Source organism: Trichoderma camerunense (assembly GCF_050948025.1).
Source record: "Trichoderma camerunense strain CBS 138272 chromosome Unknown V8C40scaffold_2, whole genome shotgun sequence".
Taxonomy (NCBI): Eukaryota; Fungi; Ascomycota; class Sordariomycetes; order Hypocreales; family Hypocreaceae; genus Trichoderma; species Trichoderma camerunense.
Genome location: NW_028145368.1, coordinates 2,403,086 through 2,428,034, shown reverse-complemented (window position 1 = coordinate 2,428,034; position 24,949 = coordinate 2,403,086). Strand labels below are relative to the sequence as shown.

Below are 24,949 nucleotides of genomic sequence, written 5' to 3'. Positions count from 1 at the left end.
AAACACGCGTTTAGTGGTTGCAGCAGGGTCGTGCCATAGCTGGAAAGGGCCTAGCGCACTCTTCGCTCCAGGGACCGTATCACGTGTGTTTCGGAAGAATGTCGGGTCAGAAGTACATGTAGCTTGGCTGCGGATTGCTGACGGCATGCGACTTGCAGCTGTTGGCAGCTTGGCGAATGGACAGTCAGTCGTCAACTCTCTCTCTCTCTCTTTGACTGGCAGCTCAACATTTGATCCTGCTGACGATTCTCTTGGTTTCTGTTTAATCTTAATCCGGCGTCTGTCTATTCTTTTCCAATCCTCATTTGCTAGCGATGATACCCCGATAGTCTCTTCTAATACTCCGTTACACATCTTGGACTTGGAGATCCGAAGTTGGTAGCATTGCTTTCGTCGCCTTGCTCAGCCACAGCCAAATCCGAGCTTCATTTCGCAATCTTCCACGAACCATTGCAGCCAGCCATGTATTCCACTCCCAGCGCCGGCAGATCTGTCGATAATCTGGCCCCATTATCTCCTGGAGGCCGAGCAGACTATCCTTTCCACAGGTGGGCACTTTTTTCTGAGCTTCGCTGGGGAAGCTATCGGTAGCTGACGGCAACGCAGCGGTCGAATAGGCCAAGGTCACCCGCGGCCGCACTCGAGACGGAGCTCCGTAGCCAGCTCAATCCATTCGATAGGAGGAACCTTGGATACATCGCTGAGCGGCGGCTCCTCTGCTGTATATGAATCTGGACAGAATGGTTTGTTGGGCCGCATTTCGACCAAGATAGCGCTAGCTAATTGAGGCGCCATAGCCATCTCGACGTTGCTGCAACCCCCTATTGTCCGAACAGGCCTCCAGCCTCATACATCAGCGCCAGCCTCGAGTTCTCACAAGCCTCCCACCGCAAGGGATATCCCACCCGTTGCATTGACCAATATACCCAAGGTTGATCCCGAGGAATTTGCGCCCTATCTCTCTCAGATTGGTGCTTTATACGAGCAACTTCGCCGCGTCAAGGAAAACGAGGAGGAAGAGAATGCCAACCGACGAGGCAGCAGACAAGACGAACAGGCTGAAAGTACCAGTGATGGGCTCTTGCGGCCGGGAGCTAGAGGTCGGCTTCCTCGGAAAGGTTCTACGGCCTCCTTGTCCTCTGTGACTTCGGTAGACACTGTTAGCTCTTTGCGTAGGCCATCGGCGCTCAGCCGCAAGGCCACACAAGGACCTCCGCCGCTGTCAACTATCCCTACAGTGTATTTTGACGACGACTTTCATCTTGAGAACCCCCGGACTTTTGACGTTGTAAGCGAACGCTCCGAGGTTATACAGAAGCATAAAGATGATACAAATGGAAATGCTGTGGTGCCGAGGAAAACACTGGCAACGAATGCCATCCTGCAAGAGAAACTCTCCTGGTACATGGATACCATTGAAATTCACCTTATCAACTCCATCTCAACCGCATCGACCACGTTCTTCACGGCACTGGGATCCCTCAAGGAGCTCCACTCTGAAGCAGCGGACTCGGTACAGCGAATCAAGGCTTTGAGAAAGGAATTGGAAGCTTTGGATGAGAGAGTGGCCGCAAATGGCCTGATGATGGTTCAAAAACAACGACGGCAGGAGAACCTCCGACAGCTCAGCGACGCAGTTTGGCAGTTGAGATTGGTTACCGAGGGCGTGGCTAATTGTGAGTCTCTCGTTGATGCTGGTGAGGTGGAAAAGGCACTGGCCAGCATCGACTCGCTGGAATTATTGATAGCGGGCGAACGCAAAGAGTCTGGTGAGCAGGCCGATATGCCTCGATTAAGAGATTTAAGGTCTGCTTCAGTTCTACAGGGGGTCAATTCGGATCTCTCTCAACTTCGATTTCGCATCGGCAAGGCATACGAATCTCAGTTCTCATCCATGCTTTCATCCGATATTCGTCGGCATTTTGAAACTTTCACAACGTCCGACGTCCTTCTTCGATGGAGCAACGCAGCACCGAAAAGGGGCAACTACCCTAGGTCACCGTCTATCTTTCCCACATATTTGGCGGGTACAGACGAATTGAAAGCGCAGTTATTGCCAGTAATGACTGGTTTGCATCGCGCAAAGCATGTTGCAGTTGCCGCGACCGCTTATCGTGAGGAGATTCTTCGCGAAATCAGAAACTTGATCCGCCGCCCGCTCCCAAGTTCCAATGACGATGACAACATGTCCATGATGTCAGTTTCTACCGCAAGCGGAGGTAGACACTTGTCGAGTCAGGAGAAGTCTGCGAATTTGGCCCGCAATCTACGGTCATTGGATGCAGAAGATGCAGAGAAACTTTTTATAACGATATACACTGGTGTGACAGAGACGTTGAGGCGCGTGTCAACCCAGGTAAAGGTTTTACTCGATATTGCCAGTTCACTTTCAGATCAGCCCAATGGCGATGGACTCAAATCGCCGCCGATTAGGTCTCCCTTGCCTAGCCCTCGATATGATCGGCAAATGAGCAACCCGCAGCAGCCATCCGCGTTTGCAATTCAGGAAGAGCTTCATAAAGCCATTGATTTAGGAAATTTGCTAGCGCAAGCTGTCGATCTGGCTAACGAAAAGATTGTCAAGATTCTCAAAGTTCGGTCAGAGCAAGCTATCCATCTCCCACTTGACTTATTCCTGCGATATTTCAACCTCAACTTATTCTTTACATACGAATGCGAAGCGATATCTGGAAGAAGCTGCTCTACACTGAAGACTGTGGTTAACAACCACATCAAGGAGTTTGTACAAAAATATCGCGACGCCGAAATGCAGAAGCTTGCCCAGGGGATGGAATCAGACCAATGGGGTGCCAAGGACTTTACAGACGAGAACACTCTACTCCTGAACCAGATCCTCGAATGCAGTACCCATGACATAGAAGCTTGGACCGAGAACAGCAGGATATGGATTCCTTTCGAGAGTCCAAAGAAACTGAGTTCTGATATTGGCTCGTCGGAAGCGAACGGTGCTAGCAAAGAAAAGGTTCGAAACGCAGTCATTGAGTCGGAGAAATTCGTGCTTCCGAATTCTGCCGTGCTATGCCTTGACGGTATGGGAGATTTCCTGCAGTTGATTGCCGGAATCCCATCCATGACATCGGATATTGCAACGTCTTTGGTAGCTTACCTACAGCTCTTCAATTCCCGATGCTTTCAACTCATCCTGGGAGCTGGTGCTACTCGGTCGGCTGGGCTGAGAAACATCACAACGAGACATTTAGCTCTTGCATCTCAAGCTTTGGCATTCATGGCTACCTTGATCCCTCACGTGAGAGAGTATGTTCGCCGTCAGGCAGGCTCCGGTGCCAATGTCTCCAACCTAATGGGAGAGTTTGACAAAATCCGACGATTGTTTCAAGAGCATCAAGACAACATCCATCAAAAACTGATTGAAATTATGAGTGGCCGTGCTGTTAATCATGCAAGGAGCATTCGAGCCATCAACTGGGACAATGACACTTCTGAGGGACCACACTCATACATAGAGATGCTTGTCAAAGAGACAACAACGTTGCACCGTGTCCTGACAAAGCATCTTCCCGAAACGTCCATCCAACTCATCATGGTGCCTGTTTTTGCAAGTTACAAAACCCAGCTCGGAGATGCCTTGCGGCAAGCAGCCGTAACAACGAAGGCTGGTCAAAGGCGGTAAGTGATGTCACTGAGCGTACAAATGTTTTTCTTTCTAACACATCTTTCTAGCATGATGCAAGACGTAAACGTCTTTGGTGACAAGTTGCTAAGGATTGACGGGTTTGGCGATGCTGGTGAATTCCTCGCCGATATTGTCAGGTCAAAGAAGGTTGAGGAAGATTCGTCTACTGCAACTACAACTGCAACTGCAACTGCAACTGCAACTGCAACTGCAACTGCAACTACAACCGCGGCTGCAACTAATGGAACGAGCGATTCTAAGACAGAGGAGAAGGTTGAATCGGAAGAAAAGAAATCCTCCGAGGAGTCACCAAAGGAGTGAGACAGGCACTTTGGTTTATATATACATCTTTCATCGGATGCCTTTTGCTTTACAACAGACGCGGGATCATTAGATGGGAGTTTATGGTTGCCTTTTTCTCTTCTTTTTGGTTCATCTTGTTGGATTTGTATATTACGATTGTACAAAGCGAAGAAGCGACGCATGGCTATCTGCGTCGTGTACATATAATGATGTGGAGATAATGATTTGAATCATCGCCCTCTATACTACATTACCTATTATACGGAGTCCTGACTCGGCGATTGCACTATTGCACTTTTGACAAAACGGAAGTTCTACGGCGCTTCCAAAGACATTCTGGCTAGTCATTCAATTCAAAAGAACCGCTAGAATTTTTTTTTCTTTTGTCAGGTACAGCACAGTGCAGCTTTTCCTATATATTGTTGGCGAGAAGCGCGAGCAGCCGAGTAACGGCGCAAAACTTTCACGCCTCTGCAATCATCTCCCACGTGCGAAGCAGAAACAAACAATAGAGAGCAGTTTTCTTTTTTTGTTTTCTCGGGTTTAATTCCGTTTATCCACACATTATTTGTGGCGCTTGTCAAGTTTAAAACAGTGAGCTGAAAGGTAGACGCCATTCGGGGTCCCTTTTTTTTCTCTTCTTCTATTCACGCACAATTTTTTCCATTTTAGCCGTCTATGGTATTAGTAGGGAAAGAGAAAGCCCTAGAGTTGACTCTTTTTGTGCGTGGCTTCACGATGTGTAGATCAGATAAAGCTGCTGCTGGGGTTAAAAAACTTTTCTTTATGGTTATGACAAGGTGGCGAAACAGCTTGTTGCTATTACTATATAGCAATTGGAACCCATAATAAGTCCGACATCTCGGCGATTCTCCACGACTTTTCCTTCCATTCTTTCTTCCAAATTTTCTTCTTTCGCCTCCGGAAGAAAAGAAGGCATCGTCTCTTTTGGGCAACTTACGCCGTTGGTCTCGTTGTTAGTGCACGAGTCGGTGTTGGTTTTGGTGCTGGTGCTGGTTTTGGTGTTGGCAGCTGGTTAAAAGCGCTGATAGTCTGGCTTTAAAGTAGCAAAAGAAAAAAAAAAAACCTCTGCTAGCGTCAGGGCAATTCACACTAACGGAAGTGCTACTCTCTGTCATGAGCAATTGGTCATCGTCTAAACGCCGAGGCAAGAGAGGGAAAAGATCGCGTGCTTCTCTGCTTCGGGTGGCGTGGTTGTCATGCTTTGTAAGTAATGTTCTCAAATCGCTCAGAATCACGGAGCAGGGCCATCAAGTCATGAATTGTATCAAATGTCCACATTGCCATCTCTATATCTATCCAGAATCTGTATATAAAGTCTAAATATATACAACAAGAAAAAAGGGGGTATTCATGAAGTGAAGAAAAAAGTTGTAAAAAGGTCTTGGTAAAAGAGTGTGTGAAGCGCCTCAGTGGGCGGTATAAGTTGAAATGAGTGCCAGCCTCTGGCTCTCCTCTCTCACTCTAGGTGAGAAGAAGAAAGACCAAAATCTGTAAGAAGTGAATGGTTGTGCTCGCAACCAGGTTTGTCCTTTTTTGTTTCCCGTGCAAAACCTATACCCAGTATCCCGTATCCCATATCATGATAAGTTTTTGCATTTCATCATAGCGTCATGAGTGACCTGGTGCTCAGCACCAAGGGGAGCCAAAAGCCCCCCAGAGTCAAATCAAGAAAAAAGGAAAGTCTGAATACACAGCTATTTACTGCTCCTCAGTGAAGGTGTGAGCAATGGAGCCAGAGCCAAGAGTGGTGATGAGGTCGCTCTCCATGGTAGCCTTGGTCTGAATGTCATCAGGGAGGTAGTAGGCGTTGTTGCAAGGGAAGTTGACGCAGCCGGACATGGGCTCATAGGACTCAGCAGGGAACATGAGCTTGACGTTGTCCTTGTCGTTGGGGTCAACAATGGCGGAGACGTCAAAGTAGGTCAGTCCGTGCCAGCTGCCGAAGTTGACCTCACCGAGCATGCCAGGGACGTTGGAAGCGCCCTCCTTGACGGCGTAGAAGTTGCCTTGCCAGGTATCAGGGAAGGTAACAGTGGTGTTCTTGCTGTTGTCGACGGTGACAGAGTCAATGTCAGCGTTGCCAGGGTTGCAGGTGAAGTAGATGGTGCGCTGAACGTCGTCCAGAGTCCAGAAGGTGACGGTGGCAGCGGAAGAGAGAGCCGCGGAGGCAATGAGAGTAGCAACAGAAGTAGCGAAACGCATTTTGAATGTTTGTTTGGGTTTGTTTGCTTGAGAAGCTGAAGAAAGAGTGTTGTATATAATGTGACGGGCCTTGCCGTTATACTCTGCTTTCCAGAAGGAGTGAAAGAGTGTAAAGTACACAAGAAAGAGTGATAGTCCGAAGACAAGTGAAATGAACAGTGATGGTGATATCTTGACAAGATTTCCTGTGAACAAGAAAGGGAGGAAGCCGTCCTCTTTATAATTACTCAATCACGTAGCCAAGAGGGCTCATCGCCCAGCATACGCGTGGCAAAGGGTAGTCTAGTGGGGAGCAGAACAACCGGCACTGTTCTCTCCCCTCTTTGTCCCCCCCTGTGGGCGCCTATCGTGGGTCGATTCAGCGAGACCGACGAGCCCAGAAGCTATTTTAGTGCCTGCATGCTTGACCTTTGAAAAAGCTTTCCATGTGCATAGAGGACAGCGTCTAATGCAGGCACCATTCGCTAGCCAGCGGTGGTGCTGGCGAGTGGTGTGGACGGAAGCGGTAGCATGCTGGGCACCCGGAAGCCGAAGCCGTTGAGCACCCTTGCTCTCAACGCCACAATGGATTACGGTGGGCTCGTAAAGACTGAGCTTCGGGACCCCATTGCGCGGCACAACTTGGACCAGCGAGTGGGCCTGTTCAGAAGAGAAAAGAGAAGACAAGAAGACGAATTGCGTCTAGCAAGACTGGTCACCGAGACTGGCCTTGTGCTGGCGCATTTTGAAACGAATGGTGTCCATTTTCAGCCACTTTTTGACATCCCACATGACTAAAAAAGGCCTCTGATGGACGTAATCCGAGTTGAATGGGAAGTGCAGCGCTGTTGCGCGTTACAGTTGCCGCTGCGCTCGTTCCCCTCACCTTGTGATGCATGTCGCCCGGCCACGGACGCCTTGCGAAAAAGCATAATCGAATGTTTTTGCAAACGGCTCAGATACTCCAATAAGAGGAGGAGAAGAAACTCTCGTCGATTTGCTGGCGCTCAGCGTATCAGAGCTTGTCAGCAAACGGCAGAGAAAGATGGTGTGCAGTCCAGGGTCGCAAAATTCAAACCAGTGGCACTGTGTTGTCACTGGCTTGGAGGGACGGGTTCCTGACCCGGATTCAGAACCCAGAGCCGAGCATAAGACTTAAAGTTCGGTGCTCGCAGGTACTTGTTGATAATGTCCATTTCGTAATGGACTATGCGCATCATCGCCACCCAAACGCAGAGGCTGATACCTCGTGTAAGAGTACCCGCCCGACCCATTTCAAAGCTTGCAATTGGCCCAGAGGGTGCCCGACGGCTTGGGGAACCGTCTTTTCTAGCTGCATAACGGCCGGGACCCGGGGCCGTGACTCCATTGGTCGGTGCCTGGCAGGAATCCATGTGGCCTGCCCTGACAGGTCGCCGGACCGGCGGGTGGATCGTGAGAATTCTCCTGTTGTGCCTCTCCGCTGCCTCCGAATAAAAGCCTGTGTCGAGCCAGTCGCAGAAAGTTGCACGAGGCCTCTTGGCGAGAGAGATTGCAGTGCGCAGTCTGGCTGATGATGGGTGATAGTTGTCTCGGTGGCAGAAATCACTGTACAGATACTTGAAGAGAAGAAAAGCAACTGTTTCGGCACCCTATGCCAATCTTTCATCCATCAGACTCCGTTGAGATCGTGCGCACGGCCTCTCACGAATGCTTGTCCCTTGCGTAAATAGCTCGCGACTAAGGCAGTGGATTGGGCACCATCGAGCAATTCTCCTCATCCCCGCCGAGGAGGGCTGAGTCTGTGGTCCTTTTTGCCTCTGCGCCTTGCAGGGTTTCCTTCCTTAGGGCATCCGATGCTTCGATCCGTCCTGGGAACCCAGCCAATCCTTGTCACCAAGAATGCAGGGCGCAGGGATGTTGCAACCACCTGCAAACCTGCTTGCGCAGCTTCTCATGAGTCGCAAGGAACGACCAGAAGAGGTGGAACCTGAAAAATCCTCAAGGCTCCATCCACCCAAAGAGCAGCAGGGAAGTTCCATGGCCATAAGCAGCAGGGAGATTCCATGTGATTCCCTCCCTCCCGCTGCCTTCCGCCTCCAGAAACAATCGCGATTTCTCCTCGATGCGTGGGCCCATTGTCACGATCTCAACGCCGGTATCCAACCAAGGGTCACTCTCGGCCGCATGTAAGCCATGCTATCAATGTTAGGTGGGAGGCCGACAATAGCCTGTATTATACGGATATTATTGCGCTCAATGCAACACTGCAAGCCACGTAGAAGGCGCATCAATAGTAGCACATTGTTAGTTAACACGGCTCTAGGCTGCAAAGCTGATTTGACATGTTCATCTGTGTGCTTGATGATGCAACCCTTCCATAATTCAATACTGACGGTGGGGCTTCTAGAGAGACCAAGGCACACCGTGTTGGAAATATTTGTAGCCCCCCGAGAGAACAACTTCGACGAGAGGGCAGACCCGATGTGTACGCCTAACACATGTGCCGCATACCAAGAAACGTGGCTCGGTAACAATGAGACTTGGCAACAGCTGAATAGCCTTTAAGAAGCCGAGGCTTGCGTGGCAACCGATAAACGGTTCTTTGGAAGCCCTCCAGATGCCCATTTCGTGTCAGAAACTGGCGGTTGCATGATGACCATTTCAGCGTCCACCATTCACACAGTGAGGGGTTCTTCTTGGGAGAATTCCAGAATTTTTTTCTCAAATGGACGGCGAACAAGAAACAGGTTAAACTGCTTGACCTCCACCCGGAAATATCAGAAATGGCCCAGTTATCCCTCACTAAGAATGGACATGATTGCCTGATACGGTAAATGTAAACTTGCCTCTGTATGTAATGTAAGATAGCTTGGGCCCAGTTCTGATATTTTTGCCAAAGCCAACCCAAAGCTGGGTTAACTGGCAGAGGGCAACTTGGCCAACCCCAAGAGGAAATCCGAAAGACATGCGCAAAAATTTCCTTCATTGTTCACGCCGTGGAAGATCCAACAGTCTAGGCTATTCGGATAGCCCGCACAGTGGCGAGTTCGAGCCGTAAAGCAAAGCCCGAGTTTTTGCCATGCTTGAGCTATCGATTGACGGCCTTCGGCCCTCGGTGGGAATAGCCGTTTATCAGGCGGAAATGTGTCTGCGTGTCTTTGGGCTTGGCCGAGAGGAGAGAGCAGCTAGTGCAATTGGGCCGTGAAACAATAGTTTTGTTGACTAACGAGGTGCTTCAGAGACTTGGTGAGAGCGCACCGCCTGGATGCCAAAGTTGGGGCCGCATGAGCCATTAAGGCGTCAGGCAGGAGTTGGAATGAAAACGGATGCACAGCGCCAACACATGCAAAACCGGTGAGTGAGTACATCGCACAAGCACAGATATCTGTGAAACTTGGAGAAGCATCAACGAATGCGAATCAAAGAAGAGGACGATGTGCCAGATAAAGGCATAGCATAGGTGTGACGAGGGTCATCAAGGTGCACATTATGCGAAGGCCATGGACAGTGGTCTTGTCTTGGGGGCACTTCTCAACACGAATGAGTTCCAGCGATTTCTTCGTCGTCCAGACCTATGATTCTACCTATGAAGATCAGTTTAGTAAGTTTGCCTTATAAGCGGAAAGGGAGTAAAGTAAATTGAACCTCCTCGTGGTGTACTGCACTTCGGCCATGAAGGGCATCGTACCGCTATCGTCACTCACTGCTCCCTCGTTGACAGGGCGTAGGAACGTAGGACAAGCTGCTTAATTTTTCCGAAAGGATGCATTTGCATGTGACGGTTACAGACGTGGCGCAAGTAGTAAAACTCATGGCGGAAAGCTTTGAGGCAGATTCTCTGCAACTGGTAGTGAGGGGGACTTTGTTCGCCATTCCGTCAAGGGAAGAGGAAGCACGAAGCACGTGTTGGGAGTGTACGTACAGTGTTTACTCACATATCATTCGGATAGCACTGTATTTCAATGCTGCGATAAGCAGCTTTATACAGTGTTAATCGTTCGAGGTAAGTACGATGCCTCGTATTCCTCACGATGCAAGTCCAAACTCTCTCGCCTTTCTGATTCTTGCACATCAATTTTGTACGTAAAATCCAGATACGGAGGTAAATACTCATGCAGATATCATCTAACCTATTTTTCGTCTGCTTGAGGCTGCATCCAATATACTAACATGCATCCAGACGCAACACATCACGACTCCAAGCTGCATGCCATTCATTCACATGCAAACACACAGCCAGACGTGAAAGCCACCATTCTTCCATCCGCCATCATTTCTGTCGCCAGCCATCATCCAGCTTCTATCGGACCTATTTTTAGCTAAAAGCTCTGAGAGTTTCTTGCCGTTTTTTGGTGGCAAACTCTCTCTGTGTTGCTTTCGGCTGCCCAGCTTAGTGGTTGGTTCCGTTGCCGTCTACCCGCATTCCAGTCGGAACTCAATCTGCCAGCCGGAATCATGTAGGCGACATCAGATCGGTGCAAGGCTCCTTAACGCCTAAAAGTCGGCGGATAAGCGTATTACCATTGTCGAACTGCATTCAATCGGACTTTCAGCTGTGATGATTAAAGGGGACCGCATGGGAGCACCATGTTTGGTTATCTTTCATTCGATTGCACTCATAGATGATCCCGAATCCAGCCTTCATTCTGCCGTACAATGGAGTATCGACCCATCAATTTGAAGATGGCGGCTTGCTTTCGGAATTTACCCGAGACGGTTGAACGATTAAGGCCATGTAACGATGTGGTTGGGGCAAGCCTCTGGCATCTTCGGCACTCCCCTTCTCAATAGCTGCTCCTATGGAAGGCATCATGAACTGAATCATGAATTACATCTGAACACATATTATACTAAAGATGCTGGAGTGTTAGGCTGCTCCAGATAGTTTCTTCTGATGCTTACTTTCAGAGGACCAGTTGACACAATGTCATAGGGATCATAACTACCAGACATTCCTCCTTGAGAGGAAAGTTTATTTTAGAGCAGCAGTTATGGACTTGGCCAATGTGCTAACCCAAGCTTAAACAACAAGGTAACGAGATACTCGTATTACATTTTAACCAGCTAGTTGCAGAGCTTAGATGAAACTCTAACTTTGTTTACTAGTTTTTCTCCCCTCTTGAGAGCCAGCCAGAAGCCACCAACGGCTCGGAAACTCACAGCCTAACCAGATACTGAACGTTTTCGTGACATCAGACCGTTAGCGGTCCAATTATTTCCATCCGTAACTCCATCCCGGTGCTGTTCGGAAATGAGGCGCTGATCCTCGAGTGCTTCGACACAAGTCAAACGAGTATTTCCCCCCAGGCACATGGATAATACCCACTTGACGTTTTCGTAACACATTTGACATCTAAACCCAATTAGAACATTCTTTGCTTCTCATGTTAGTTAATTTATCTTCATCAATACACTTCTTGATCGCACTAACACTACTGTACCTAGTATGGTTATGAGAAGGCATCATGCAGCCACAGACTAAGCTCCCAAGCCTCCCTCGATCCGGCGATGCTTCTCTTAAGCGATGGACGACTTCATGAAGCCTCTCCTCATGCGGCAAGGTGCAGCAATTAATTACTCGGTCTGAATGCAGCCATCATTATGCGATTGACCCGCTGTTTCTCAACTACAAAGAGGCGCCTTGATCCCGCCATCGACTGGAATTCTTTCTTGCATCACAGCAACGTTCTTTCACTACAGTCTTCAGACGTACACTCGCTTACTGTTCAGAAGTCTCATCTTCTTTGTCTTTTGTTGAGAGTATCAACTCTTTTCCGCAATCATGCGTTTCATGCACATCTTGGCGTCCACCGCGGCGCTCACGTCTGCGATGTCGATCGCGGACCTGAACCAGCGGGATGAGCAGAGCGTTGACTCAAAGGCCGACGGCAACCTTGGTGCCCAGTCCAATGAGCCTAAGATTGCCCCATCCGCTATTGCCAAGCCGGAAGACAATAAGGGAGATGCCAAGCAGGGTGATCAGAATCAGAAGTGGGGTGACAATGGCAACAATGGCAACCAGGGCGAGCACAAGGAAGAGCCCAAGAAGGAAGAGCCCAAGAAGGATGATCAGAATCAGAAGTGGGGTGACAATGGCAACCAGGGCGAGCACAAGGAAGAGCCCAAGTACGAGGAGCCTAAGAAGGAAGAGCCCAAGTACGAGGAGCCCAAGAAGGAGGAGAACAAGTGGGATGACCACAAGGAGGAGCCTAAGAAGGAGTACCCGCCGCCCGTCACTTACACCAAGGAGTACACCAAGGAGCACGAATACCCTGTCACCAAGGAGTACACCAAGGAGTACACCAAGAACCACGAATACCCCGTCACCAAGGAGTATACCAAGGAGTACACCAAGGAGCATGAGTACCCCGTCACTAAGGAGTACACCAAGGAGTACACCAAGGAGCACGAGTACCCTGTCACTAAGGAGTACACCAAGGAGTACACCAAGGAGCATGAGTATCCCGTCACCTACACCAAGGAGCACGAGTACCCCGTCACCTACACCAAGGAGCACGAGTACCCTGTCACTTACACCAAGGAGTACACCAAGGAGCACGAGTACACCTACACCAAGGAGCAACCCCCCGTCACCTACACCAAGGAGCACGAGGTCACCTACACCAAGGAGCATGAGCAGACCTACACGCAGCCTGTCACCTACACCAAGGAGCACGAGGTCACCTACACCCAGGAGCAGCCCGTCACCTACACCAAGGAGCATGAGCAGACCTACACCACCACGGTCATCACCACTGATATTTACACTACCTTCTGTCCTGTAAGTTCCATCTCATGCGCTACACAGAACTTCTATGAGCTTGAACAACTAGCTAACTCTCTCATCACAGTCTCCTACCACCATCACTGCTGGCAGCACCACTTATACTGTCACCGAGCCGACTACTCTGACCATTACCAGTGAGTATCCCCTGACGACAAAACTCCAGCTTCCTCAGCTTCCACTAACTCCCAATAGACTGCCCTTGCACTATTACCCAGGCTCCTCCGCCTCCTCCTCCTCCGGTTACCACGGTTGTTCCCCCTCCGCCTCCTCCGGTTACCACTGTTGTTCCCCCACCGCCGCCTCCGGTCACCACCGTGGTTCCTCCTTCCAACACCACGATCGTGCCTCCGCCGCCTCCTCCTCCTCCTCCTCACACCGTTGTTCCTCCTCCCAACACATCGGTTGTGCCTCCTCCTCCTCCTCACACCGTTGTTCCTCCTCCCCACACTGTTGTTCCCCCTCCTCCCCACACTGTTGTTCCTTCTTCTCCTCCTCCGGCACCACCTGCCAGCACAGTTCCCGCGGTCATCCCCACCGGTGCTGCCGCCAACAACAAGGCTGGTCTCGGAGCTCTCGTCGTCGCTGGTATTGCCGCTCTGGCTCTCTAAGCGACCGACTTCGCTACCACGTGGGCCCCTGGTGGCCCATCAACAAAAGTGCCATTATCCCATTATACGGGGACAGTTCTCAACTTTTAATTTCTTGCTTTTGATTTAAATCTTTTCTTCACACTCCTTGATTATTTAGGGAATACACGATTAATGCTACATGAGAACTGAAGGCGAATTAAAAAGGCTTTGCTGGATCGGGTTATTTACCTAGACAAGTAGTTTGATTTAATAAAAAAAAACAAAATACGCTCCTTACATCATTGAAGCATCGTGATATCAAATTGCCCCTTTTTCATTGATTCGTTCATGCTATTCATATAAGTTTGTAAATGACGAATGGGGACACCAACTCCATACCATCAAGTCATTCCGCTTCATTCAATCAATTATATGAATCATGATCGAAATCGAGGCAGCGCCTGCACCCGCCGCTAGCCAGCAGGCCCCAACATCCCAGATGCCTCGAGCCTCGATCTAACCTCCCGAGCCAAAGCTTTAGCTTCCTCAACCTCGACTCCATCCTGACACAGCTCCGCTGCCAGTCGATTCGCCGTCGCATAATCTGCCGTGCGCATGGCGAACTTGGCCAACCACATCCGAGCCTTGCTGGTCGCAGCCGTGACGCCAGTGCCCTCTGCATTCCCCTCCGCGTTGGCATCATCTCGGTCGTGATAGCCAGGAGAGCCTCCCGGTGAGTCATTATGAATCCTCACAGACTCACCAAGATTTCCAGCCGCAGCTGGACCGCCGTCTTCCTGGGCCATACACAGCTCCATGTAAGCCTTGGCTTCTTCCTCTTCGCCCAGCTGATCATACATTGTAGCAATCTGTAGCAAGATCTCCGGGTCCATTTGGCCGGTGGCGCCACGGGCACCCAGCAGATCGCCGCCGCTTCCAAAGCTGCTGCCAACGTCATAATACGCATCAGCTAGCAGAGCGCGTTTGAGTGCTTTAATGCCGTCACGCTCACGGCCCATCTTCTGAAGGCACGACCCAACCGCCATCCACATTTTGCCATCCCAGGGGCGCAAACCCGCCGCCTTTTTGTAGTACCATAGCGAATAGGTATGCATTTCCAGCATTTCGTACGTCTGTCCGAGACCGTACCAAGCACGGTAGTCGCGCCGATTGACATCCACAGCTCGGCGATATGATTCTATAGCAGCGTGAGTGTTCTTGAGCTCCACGTATTCGTGGCCCATCAAGGTCCAAGCTGAAAGACACGATCTATCAAGCGTAAGTGCTCGCCGGAAGTATCCCACCGCCTTCTCATGCATTGATAGGAGCGAGTAGTAGTTTCCTATGACGACGCAGGATTCTGGTCGAAACCTGTCGACGCTCGAACACAAGTGAGCTAAAAATGCGAGCTTTGGCCGCAGGTTTAGTACGTAGAGAATATTTGAATAGTGGTCCAAGGAGTCCAATCTGTGTGGATGAAGTGATAGTAGCCGGCTGAAATGTTGCTCGGCAGCCATTAAATCCTTTGCATGGTAGGCCAGCAGTGCGTTGCATGTGAGGAGAAATGATGAGGTCGGAAAGATGGAAAGGAGCTGATCGAGAGAGTTGGCAAGCCCTGCCGATTGCTGGTATAGCTCTAGCGATGTGTGGAGATGGAACATGTAAGAAACGATATTTTGGGGACAGTGTCGAGATATCCGATTCAGCTGCAGATGTTATATCAGTCACTGTGTTATAGAGGAAGAAAACAAACGATTGATGCTTACATCTTCGACCCTTGATATTAGAGATGTCATCTCTAGCCAGCAGCCCCAGTTCATGGGGTACTTGTGAACACTTCGTATGAAAAACTCCAATGCTTTCTCATCATTCTTTTCTTTGGCAAGCACCATACCATACCTATGTAAATCATCTAGAGTCAGCAGATGCCAAATCACGGAAACCCTTTTCAACGTACAAGTATTCCAGCCAGCCCTGACTTCCGAGGACCTCGTCATCGTCTGTCGTCCTCTCTTCAAACCAAGCAGCCAAGAATCTCCCAACAATGAGAAGCTGCTTGTTGACGACAGTGCCGAGGTCCTGGGGTCCCATGACCATTTCCGACTCTTCATTCTTGCGCTTCTCCCCCGACATAAACTTGGCGTACAGCGCTAAGAATAAGCTCTTCTGGCTGAGCTTGGGCAGCGGAACCGCACTCAGCTTCGTCTCATCCGTCGCCTTGGACTTGCCCTTGCCCTTGGCAGCGACAGAGGGCTGCTTTTCGAGGCGCGAGTCAAGAACCGTGGACAGCAGTGAGTCCGGCAAGAAGACGGCGGCACAACGATCGTACTCCTTGCAGTCAAACAGAGACTTGGCGAGGAGGTACTTGCTGAACTCCTTTGCTTCCAGAGCGGCCTCGTCAGCATCTTGATTTGGTGAAAAGATGGACGAGGTGTGCTTGGGCTCGGAACCGGCCGTCTCATCCACGCCATCATCTGGTTCATGCACTGCATTGAGTAGCTCGGCTGCCCTTAATTAGATGGGTGAGATGATCAGTATGGCCATTGATGACGCGCAAATTCAACAGAATTAGACAAGGAGACTCAGCAGCTCACCATTTTGCCGATTGATAGAGACACCTCTCGGAACACTTGACGACCGCATCCTGCAGCGCTACCCGCAGCGTGGCAACCTCGTGAGAGCTCAAGGCCATGATGACGTCCAAGTAAACAAACCGGAACTAGAGCCAGGCAGGTGATGAAAACGCGGCGACAAGGCCTAACCGCAGCCCTTCCTGTAGCTCCCCAAACCCTTGCCTATCTATTTCATGAATCCAACTCAGCTCTCATGCAGGGCGTCAGCGGTGCAGAAGTGCAAATGCAAAAGCATCAGGCTGATGACATTAACGTTGGTTTGAACTTGTCTTGGTTGTCGCGATAAGCACTGCAGACAAATCCGAGTACGTGCCTTGGTCCGTACTCGTATCAGTCGGCAAGGTGGTGCCAAGTACCCAGTGATGGTGGAAAGAAATTAGCGCTGCTGCCTCCCGAGAAATACAGTGCGCTGTGGGGTTTACAGCAGATGTTGGCGGATGTTTTGCACGGAGTACCAGAGCTTTTTTTCTCATTGAAGTGTCACAAACCCCACCACACTCAAGATACAGCGCGTTACCACCCCAATTTTCAGGTACCGGCACACCATTACAGCGCATCAAATGCCACCATCCCAAGCCGCGCCTAACATCCGCGTACACTCTACTTCGAGTAGACAGCCGGACAAGCTAGGATTAGCTTCACTTATCAGGTACCGAATACACGTAGCCGCCCTTGTCGAGGCCGCTCACCGCCCCCCTAAAAGGAAAGGCAATGAGGGCCCCCCCCCCGTCAAGTCTGGCAATTTTCCCGGAATTGAATAGAGGGGTCCAGTCCAGTTCTAGTAACCGAACTCGACCCAACACTCACCCAACACGTATATCATTGTCTCTCCCCAACTCGTGGCAGTTTTTCTCTCATTCTTCTTGTTTTCTTGGAATTCAAGCTGAATTATACCCGCTGCTCTTCTCTTGTTTCTCCCTGTTTGTTCAATTGACTCCGTCGTCATGGCTCAAAAGACTACCCTCAAGGAGTTTGAAGCTGTCTATCCCAAGCTGGAAGAAGCTCTCCTCGACCATGCCAAATCCTACAAGCTGCCCGAGAAGGAGCTGGAGTGGCTCAAGAAGGTGAGTGATAATGCCCTCATTGTTATATCATATCCCTACAAATATCAGAAGAATAAAGGAGAGGAGGAGGGGGGGTACATACAGAACGCAAACATAAACCAGAGAATCAGGAGCATCAAAAACTAACTCGTCATCTTCTCTCTACCAGAACCTCGAGGTCAACCCTCTCGGCGGAAAATGCAACCGCGGCATGTCCGTCCCCGACTCCGCCTCCGTCATCCTCGGCCGCCCTCTGACCGAGGACGAATACTTCAAGACGGCCACCCTCGGCTGGATGACGGAGCTTCTCCAGGCCTTCTTCCTCGTCTCCGACGACATCATGGACAGCAGCATCACCCGCCGCGGCCAGCCCTGCTGGTACCGCCAGGAAGGAGTCGGCATGATCGCCATCAACGACGCCTTCATCCTCGAGTCGGGCATCTACGTGATCCTCAAGAAGTTCTTCCGCGACCACCCCCGCTACATCGAGCTCGTCGAGCTCTTCCACGAGACGTCCTTCCAGACCGAGCTCGGCCAGCTCTGCGACCTCCTCACCGCCCCCGAGGACAGCGTCAACCTCGACAACTTCTCCCTCGAAAAGTACTCCTTCATCGTCATCTACAAGACCGCCTTCTACTCCTTCTACCTCCCCGTTGCCCTCGCCCTCTACTACCTCGACATCGCCACCCCCAAGAACCTCCAGACCGCAAAGGACATCCTCATCCCCCTCGGCGAGTACTTCCAGATCCAGGACGACTACCTCGACAACTTCGGCCTGCCCGAGCACATTGGCAAGATCGGCACCGACATCAAGGACAACAAGTGCTCCTGGCTCGTCAACCAGGCCCTCAAGATCGTCTCCCCCGAGCAGCGCAAGGTCCTCGAGGACAACTACGGCCAAAAGGACGATGCCAAGGAAAAGGTCATCAAGCAGCTCTACGACGACCTGAAGCTCAAGGAGCTGTACGAGGAGTTTGAGGAGAAGCGCGCCGGCGAGCTCAAGGACATGATCAACAAGATTGACGAGAGCGAGGGCCTCAAGAAGCAGGTGTTTGAGGTGTTCCTGAGCAAGATCTACAAGCGAAGCAAATAAATTCCATCCTTCCGAGATATAGAAAAAGAAAAGAGCTAGGGCGGGACGATTTCACAGCGTTGTGTGGCGACATAGTAAAATCGACACAAATTCAGATTAATATATATTCACGACAAGATATAGATAGGCACAAAAAAAAGGACGAATGGATTAGTGTTATGTATTACTATAGCCTTCCCATGATATCTCTCTCCCGTGTGCGCGTGCGCATATTTTATATAATACCAAAACATCCTAATTGCTGAAAGACACGGCTTTCCTCTAATATGAAAATACAAGCTCAACCCAAGTGCTTCCCATTTTCCCCATAATGTTTGCTACGTATAGCCTGAAAACCACCCCGGTGTCACTCGCCTTGGCTGAATGATGAACAAAGGGAACAAGAAAACCATTGCTATGACCAAGATGGGTTATTCAAGAAGAATGAACAAAGGGAATACCAAAAAAAACCCGAATATCGAAAACTATTTGCCTCTGGTCAGGGTCTCATGAAAAGGAAACGCATATCGCTATCATGCATCACCGGTATGTATGTACAGTGCGACTTCACTATCGGGCAGAGTTGACTAGAGGCCCTGGCCGTCGCTCTTGAGGACGTTCTCTCGGGCGTTCTTTGGGACGCTCTTGGCGTTCCTGCAACAAAGGACCCGGACGACGATGATCACGGTGCTGCGGTACGGGGCCGTGAGGAGAAGGAGGGGGAGGCATTCTGCTCGATCGTGGGCCGGGTGCCCGATTTTGGTTTTGTGAAGATGCAGAAGGGAGGTCTTCGGCGCCAGGCATGCGTCGAGAGCCACCTCCGCCATTGGAACTGGCAATGGAGCGGCTGCGGTTTCGCGGGCCCGGCTGTGGTAGAGGACCGCCGGAAAGAGGTGGGCCGGGTCTTCCTCCTGGTGATCCTGGTGGTCCTTGCTGTCCTCCAGTTGCAAAGTTGACGAGAGGCGACCCTGGTGGGGGGCGCAACCCTTGGCCGCGTCTCGATCCGGGGCCCTGCCGAAGGCCTTCTCGGGGCCGTGGAGGCTCTGGGAAATTTGAGGCAAAGTTCAAAAGCGGCGCTGGCCCCTTGCCATGATCAGACTGATTTGAGGGATCAGCTGTTACAGGCCGTCGAAGAGAAATCGAAGCAGTTCGGTTGCGCGCGCTGTGTTCAGCAGCGGATGGGAACCAGGACTGTACCGGGGGCTGTTCGGGAGATTTGGGGGATTTAGGGGACGATAATCCAATGCTATTCAGCAATGACGGGCCTTCGGTGAATGGGCCCTCGATCTTCTTGACAGTAGGGCTTTTGATGTCGGTTGAAGTCTCACTTGCCGCCGCTGCCTCCTCCTTGCGCTTTTCATACCCTTCTCCTAGTAAGCCAGTTGGCGAAAACGTTTCTTTCACGCTGTGAGCAACGGATGCGCTGGAGGCCTTTCTTCCTCTAGGCTTGTTTTTATTGAGCGCGGCCTCCAGGGCCAGCTTCCTGGTAGATTCCTCGATGGCCCTGGTAAAGTCGCTCTCGTCTATAAAGGATCCAGTAGAAAGGGTCAAGCCGCTGGAGACTCGTGGAGACTTCTCAGGGATGATTGGCATCTTGATGCTTTCAATGCTCAGATCAAGAGGCGGAGACCTCTCTATCGGGCGTGAGTGCGTTATCTTGTTGACGATGTACCAGCTTCGCCAAGCATGCACTTGGTCAAAGAATCTTCGGGCTACGGCAGCATCGTCCGTACAGAAAAAGTGGACAAAATTCTCTCCGTTGGGAAAGACGACTGTCTTCTGCTGGCTCTTGATGGCATAGCAGATCTTTTTGGGAGGCTTGAGATGCCGCTTCAGCTCACTCTCCTTCGGCTTATAAATGTCAAAGTCCGTTAGGTGGCACAACGATGTGCTATCTTTGTCCGCAGGCTGCGCATCAGCGCGCTTAGAAGCATATATTTGGCCGGTGCTTAGCAAGGTGATGAACCTTTTGCTCCACTTGCCAGGGCGAGGGGAATGATAGAGCTGGATAGTGAAGCCAGGCGCAGGCTCATCTGTCTGCGGGACAGAGGAGAGCTCGAGATTGTCGTCATCTCCCGGCGTGTCGCAAGGCATAACCAAGAGTGAATTATCCTGGTCACGATCCCAAGAATTCAAAGTATCTCGTACATGCTCATAACGTCGCATGCGCCTTTCCAGCCCAAGAGTGTCATAGCACTCAATGACGACGCTGGTTTCGACATCAATTTCATGCCGTGTCTGAGCAGCCGTTGCGATGAGGATATCCTCCGGCGTAGTATCAGCAGTTACTTCCAGATTGATGGTTGACGATAGACATCGAACAGTGATGCGCTGCAAGAGGGGGTGAGAAGAGGGGTTAGCAAATATGCGGCAATGGTAGCACAAGTAGATCCAACAGCACTCACTCGTTCACCGCCATTAATGGCAGAGATTGGCGCATCGCCATCCGGGTGTGGTCGAATGAAGCTCATCCTTTGCGAGGGGTGCAGCGGAGGAGAGTCGTCGAGGCTGCTTCTTCGGCTGATGCTAGGTGTGGGTGTAAAAACAGAGGGTGCGATGCTATTTGGTGTAGCCGGTGGTAGAGGGGTCAGTGGCGGCTGAATGAAGTTGGTGCTCGGTTTCCTGCTTCTCGAGAAGAGGTTGAGCTTCTCAAGGACCTTCTTGGGCTTTGCAGATGGAGTCGAAGGCGGCTTCGCCTGAAGTCGAGCCAAGTCAAATTTCCTCTGCTCGTCAATAACAAGGTCCCTCTCGGCTTCGAGTCGCGCGACGTCGTCTTCGCAGCGAGCGGCGTCGTCCTCCTTGCAGCTCTGTAGGGCCTCTGCCTTTTTGCGATGCGCCTCCTCGATTTCAAAATCTAGCTGTGCGGCGAGTTCGTCAATCTCCCTCTCGGTCCTGCTGGCAGTCCTGCTCAATGGCGTGCCAAAGTGCGAGCCAAAGGGCGATCCGGGCTCAGAAATGAAGGACCTGGCCGAGGGCGAGGGCGGCGGCTTCAGCTCACCACCAAAGAATCGGCGTTGCGAGGGGCTCGAGTCGTTTTTGGGATTTGCGCTGAGCACAAAGTTGGGGATTGGCGGCGCGTCTGGCAACGGAGGAGCTTGCGAGAGCGAAATAGACGCAGGCAGGTTGCGGATGCTCTTGGAGCCGGGCGAGCTCTGCGCATCTGAATCGCGGAACAGGTTGAAGCGAGAAACGCTCTTCCCTCGAAAGGTGCGGTTGCGAGGCGTCTTGGGCGGCTCCCCTGCAGGTACATCGTCTGCAGCAGCCATGATTGCACGCTGTAATAGCCTTGCTATAGCCGCGCTGGGGCCGCTGTCAGATTAGGTTTTGCAGTGGTCGATCAGCCACCGAAAGGCGCCACAGCACAGCTGACAGCACACGACTGATTGCCTGATTGCTGTTTTGAGTTGAGTACTTCGTACCCCGGCCAATATAACTGCCACACAGCAGAGATTAAAGGCCGTATTATGTATGCTGTGCACAGGGGATCGAGTATCACAGGCTTGAAAAAAAGAGAAACGAAAAGAAGAGAGAATTTCTCCTTATTCTTCTCTTCTTTTTTTTTCGTATATTTTCTTTCTTTCGTCTCCTCTGCTCTCTTCTTTTCTGCTTGTGATGCTTTATGCTTGGCGTCAACCTTGTAATACAAGGTACACACCACTAAGCAAGGGCTCGTGTAATCGACAGTAAGTTTGAGGCAACAAATAGCTTAAAAACTATAAAAAGATTAGACAAAAGTTCCAACTGTCATCATGCTATTCTTGTAGTAATCAGATTCTGCAGCTTACCTACCAGGTGCTCGTAACTCAAACTTGCAGAATAGAAAGAATCAACGACGATGTTGTCGCCCACAGAATGAGCAATCCAAAAAGCCGCTCTGGAAAGATCAGCTGTCTGGGAACAGGTTCGGAGCAAGGGCGATGCGAAGAGGAAATAGGCTGGAGAAAAGGAAAAGTTCGAGGGGGAAATCGAGGAGAGAAGGCCCAATTCACGCAATCTCTCATGGCAAGCGACAGACTTCACATGGGCGCCAGGGAGTCGCCCTGCCAAGTGAAGATGCCCATGATGCAGGTCATATCGCCAAAATATCAACCTTCTCGCCCCGTCCACTGTCGGCCGCGCAGTCAAATGGATCAATGTCTTAAAATATCTGCTCGCTTGCAGCAGACCTTGTCGTGGAAAGTAGCGATACTACCACTGGCCGTTGCATCCAAGCGCCTGCAAAGGGGGCTTGTGTGAATGCCGTATTTGCTTTTTCCTGAGGCGGGTCCAATTTGACCAGCTTGTTGGATAATTGCGCTCAGACATACAGATTCGGCATCCTGAACACAAGCAACTGACACCTTGTGGCTTGATTCTAGCAAGAGAATTCATGCAAGGGAGGCTCTTTGGGTGCACACAAGAATGATTAGGATGTTGCGCTACACCATAGAGCAAAAGTTAGTACTCCGTACATACACCTGACATCTCCAATTTGCCCCTTCGCCTGCTGTACTCGTACTCACTGTGCGACGCTGCAATCCCTTGCTGGGTCCAAAGTTGGCATATCTGCCCCAAACGCTTCTCGGTGCTGCTTCGTGCCTCTTTGGAATTTTACTCCCCGTGGGTTGGGTTAATCGAGACAACTCCCTTAGCGGGTCGTGGAAGCCGTTGAAATATTCTCATGTCGCCTTCGAAGCGGATCCCCCACGAACCACCGTTCGGTGAGTCTAGGCTACTCTGAAAGGCCGGGGTCTGATATATCATTCGCCTCCCTACTTCGTACTCCGCATAATATGACAGACACTGTTGCGGCACAGCGCGGCGAATGACATGGACCAGTATTCACAAATACAAGCGGCCAACTGGCGCAGCAACTAATGCATTGAATCTCCGTCCATGGTACGAGTACTCTATTAGTATATCGGCGCGAGGTGTCTTGAACGGCAAATTACACACCCCGTGCTCGCAACTGCGTGTTCATATGCACACGTCACCCTGATAGGAAGGAGGAAGGCTCTGAAGAGATCAAGAAGTCGCCAATGCGGAATCGAATTTCGGTCAATCAGCTTGGAAAGAGGAGTGGGTTATTAATAACTACTTGCGGAATGCTCGAACCTCGCGGCGCCACCAGCTGACGAAATCGACCGTTGAGACATCGATCTCGAGATTCTTGAGCTCTCGCGTGCTCAAGTGGCAATCATACGGCCTTTGCACGCTGGCGTTTGGATCGTTGCCCTCCGTGTTGGGTTCAATGTTGGCAATGGACAAGCCCATGATGTCTCCAAACTGTTGGCAGATCTCGTACTTTGTCATTTTGTCTTCGCTCGAGAACTGGAGCGTCCGGGGAAGAGACTTGCGATCCCCCGAGTCGAGGTACTTGGTCGCCACATCTAAGGAGCAATATTAGCGTGGGCACAGCTTTCCGAGTCGGCATTGGCAGTCAAAAGTGTGATGAGATATCAAGAAGCTCCAGATAGGGGAAATTGGTGGGATAGTGAGACACGGGGAACCTGGAGGCGGAGCTTCCATGAGACAACAACTTACCATGGCAGACTCGTCCTACATCTCCCGTGTTGGTCGGGTAGCGAATGGCCCAATGGTCCATCTTGATCTTGGTGCCCTCTGTCTGGGCCTTCCAGACACTATCCATCAGCACGTTGACGGCGCTTTCAGAGGGCGTTTCCGCGTGGCCGTACAACACTGGGACTCGAAGAGTGACCCCAAGACCCTCCTTTCCAGCTACAGCGTACTCTTCCAGCACAGCTTTTTCTCCATCCAGCTTCGTCTGGCCGTAGAGGTTAGTAGGGGCTGGGGTGGCATCGGCTTCGTAAGGGGCGTCGCCTGGCCGTCCAGGAAAGACATAATCAGTGGAGATGTAAATCATAAAAATGTCCCGAGCCGCAGTAGCACTGGCAAGTGTCTTGCTGGCGGCGATATTGAGAGCTCTGGCCGCTTCTGGGTCCTTGTCTACCTTGTCTGGGAAGCGCTGCGCCGCACCTGGAGAGAAGAGGAAATCAGCAATCCGTTCCCCAAGTCCTATTGCTCAGAAACTCGACTCATACAATGAACCACCGCGTGGGGTCTATCACTCGCTCAGAGTTCCGTTAGCACAAACGTTGTTATATCGACTATGAAAAGCCGCCGAACGAAGCGCTGATTCAGAAAAACGCACCGTATTTCGTCCAGTGTTTTGGCAATATCAGCTCCGCTCTCCAGGTCGAGCTTGATGATATCAGCGCCATCCGCTCGTGAGTAGCCTGAGCCCTTGACGGTCCATCCGTTACGAATCTTGAAAGCGGCAACGACTTCTCTACCCAATAATCCGGTGGCACCAGTTACGAGGACGGTTCGCTGTGCCATTGTCTGTGAGGGGATCAAGGCTCCGAGCTATAGATGCCACGCTGAAGTTGAGATGTCACTGCGGCGGTAGCAGCTGTTGAAATTTCCAATGCCGTTCAGATACACGATTGACTTTCTGCCTCTGTCTCTGTGAATGAGTACAAGAGGTAGCTTCGGTATTCACGAGGTGAAAAAAGTGAGAGAAAACTGGGAAACATACGAGCTTGCGTACCTCCAAACTTAAAAGAAGCTGTGCCTGAGCTATTGCTTGGTGGCTGGTGGAGCTGTGACGTGAAGACGAGGGGCCAACTCCGCATTTCCTGAGCGTCTTACCCTATAACAGACGTTTTCAGATAAATAAAAGGCAAGGCAAGGGCACATA

The 24,949-nt window shown here is 50.9% G+C and overlaps 7 protein-coding genes across 7 annotated transcripts; 3 read left to right on the top strand and 4 right to left on the bottom strand.

The window, feature by feature from the left end:
* Positions 1 to 462: 462 nt before the first annotated feature.
* Positions 463 to 3,652, top strand: V8C40DRAFT_272602 (Vps54-like protein-domain-containing protein; the record flags this gene model as incomplete). Its single annotated transcript, XM_083220376.1, has 3 exons — positions 463 to 548; positions 607 to 743; positions 798 to 3,652. The coding sequence occupies 3 exons, from the start codon at positions 463 to 465 to the stop codon at positions 3,650 to 3,652; spliced, it is 3,078 nt and encodes a 1,025-aa protein (XP_083078214.1).
* Positions 3,653 to 5,491: 1,839 nt separating this feature from the next.
* V8C40DRAFT_102441 (uncharacterized protein) lies at positions 5,492 to 6,579 on the bottom strand. Its single transcript, XM_083210679.1, has one exon. The coding sequence runs from the start codon at positions 6,182 to 6,184 to the stop codon at positions 5,681 to 5,683; it is 504 nt and encodes a 167-aa protein (XP_083078213.1). The 5' UTR covers positions 6,185 to 6,579; the 3' UTR covers positions 5,492 to 5,680.
* Positions 6,580 to 11,927: 5,348 nt separating this feature from the next.
* Positions 11,928 to 13,811, top strand: V8C40DRAFT_282655 (uncharacterized protein; the record flags this gene model as incomplete). The annotated part of the gene is made up of 3 exons (XM_083221825.1): positions 11,928 to 12,926; positions 12,997 to 13,066; positions 13,125 to 13,811. The coding sequence occupies 3 exons, from the start codon at positions 11,928 to 11,930 to the stop codon at positions 13,538 to 13,540; spliced, it is 1,485 nt and encodes a 494-aa protein (XP_083078212.1). The 3' UTR covers positions 13,541 to 13,811.
* Positions 13,617 to 16,424, bottom strand: V8C40DRAFT_233831 (anaphase promoting complex subunit CDC23). Its single transcript, XM_083213461.1, has 4 exons — positions 16,096 to 16,424; positions 15,459 to 16,010; positions 15,268 to 15,400; positions 13,617 to 15,207 (listed from the first exon to the last, which is right to left on the bottom strand). The coding sequence occupies exons 1-4, from the start codon at positions 16,191 to 16,193 to the stop codon at positions 13,975 to 13,977; spliced, it is 2,016 nt and encodes a 671-aa protein (XP_083078211.1). The 5' UTR covers positions 16,194 to 16,424; the 3' UTR covers positions 13,617 to 13,974.
* A 490-nt stretch (positions 16,425 to 16,914) lies between these two features.
* On the top strand, positions 16,915 to 18,545 carry V8C40DRAFT_102312 (bifunctional (2E,6E)-farnesyl diphosphate synthase/dimethylallyltranstransferase). Its single transcript, XM_083210676.1, has 2 exons — positions 16,915 to 17,198; positions 17,347 to 18,545. The coding sequence occupies exons 1-2, from the start codon at positions 17,079 to 17,081 to the stop codon at positions 18,268 to 18,270; spliced, it is 1,044 nt and encodes a 347-aa protein (XP_083078210.1). The 5' UTR covers positions 16,915 to 17,078; the 3' UTR covers positions 18,271 to 18,545.
* On the bottom strand, positions 18,545 to 21,772 carry V8C40DRAFT_102364 (uncharacterized protein). Its single transcript, XM_083210678.1, has 2 exons — positions 20,655 to 21,772; positions 18,545 to 20,580 (listed from the first exon to the last, which is right to left on the bottom strand). The coding sequence occupies exons 1-2, from the start codon at positions 21,513 to 21,515 to the stop codon at positions 18,820 to 18,822; spliced, it is 2,622 nt and encodes an 873-aa protein (XP_083078209.1). The 5' UTR covers positions 21,516 to 21,772; the 3' UTR covers positions 18,545 to 18,819.
* Positions 21,773 to 23,322: 1,550 nt separating this feature from the next.
* V8C40DRAFT_261849 (dTDP-4-dehydrorhamnose reductase family protein) lies at positions 23,323 to 24,588 on the bottom strand (the record flags this gene model as incomplete). The annotated part of the gene is made up of 4 exons (XM_083219305.1): positions 23,323 to 23,618; positions 23,773 to 24,225; positions 24,291 to 24,310; positions 24,401 to 24,588. 4 exons carry the CDS (start codon positions 24,586 to 24,588, stop codon positions 23,323 to 23,325), a joined length of 957 nt encoding a protein of 318 aa, XP_083078208.1.
* Positions 24,589 to 24,949: the final 361 nt, after the last annotated feature.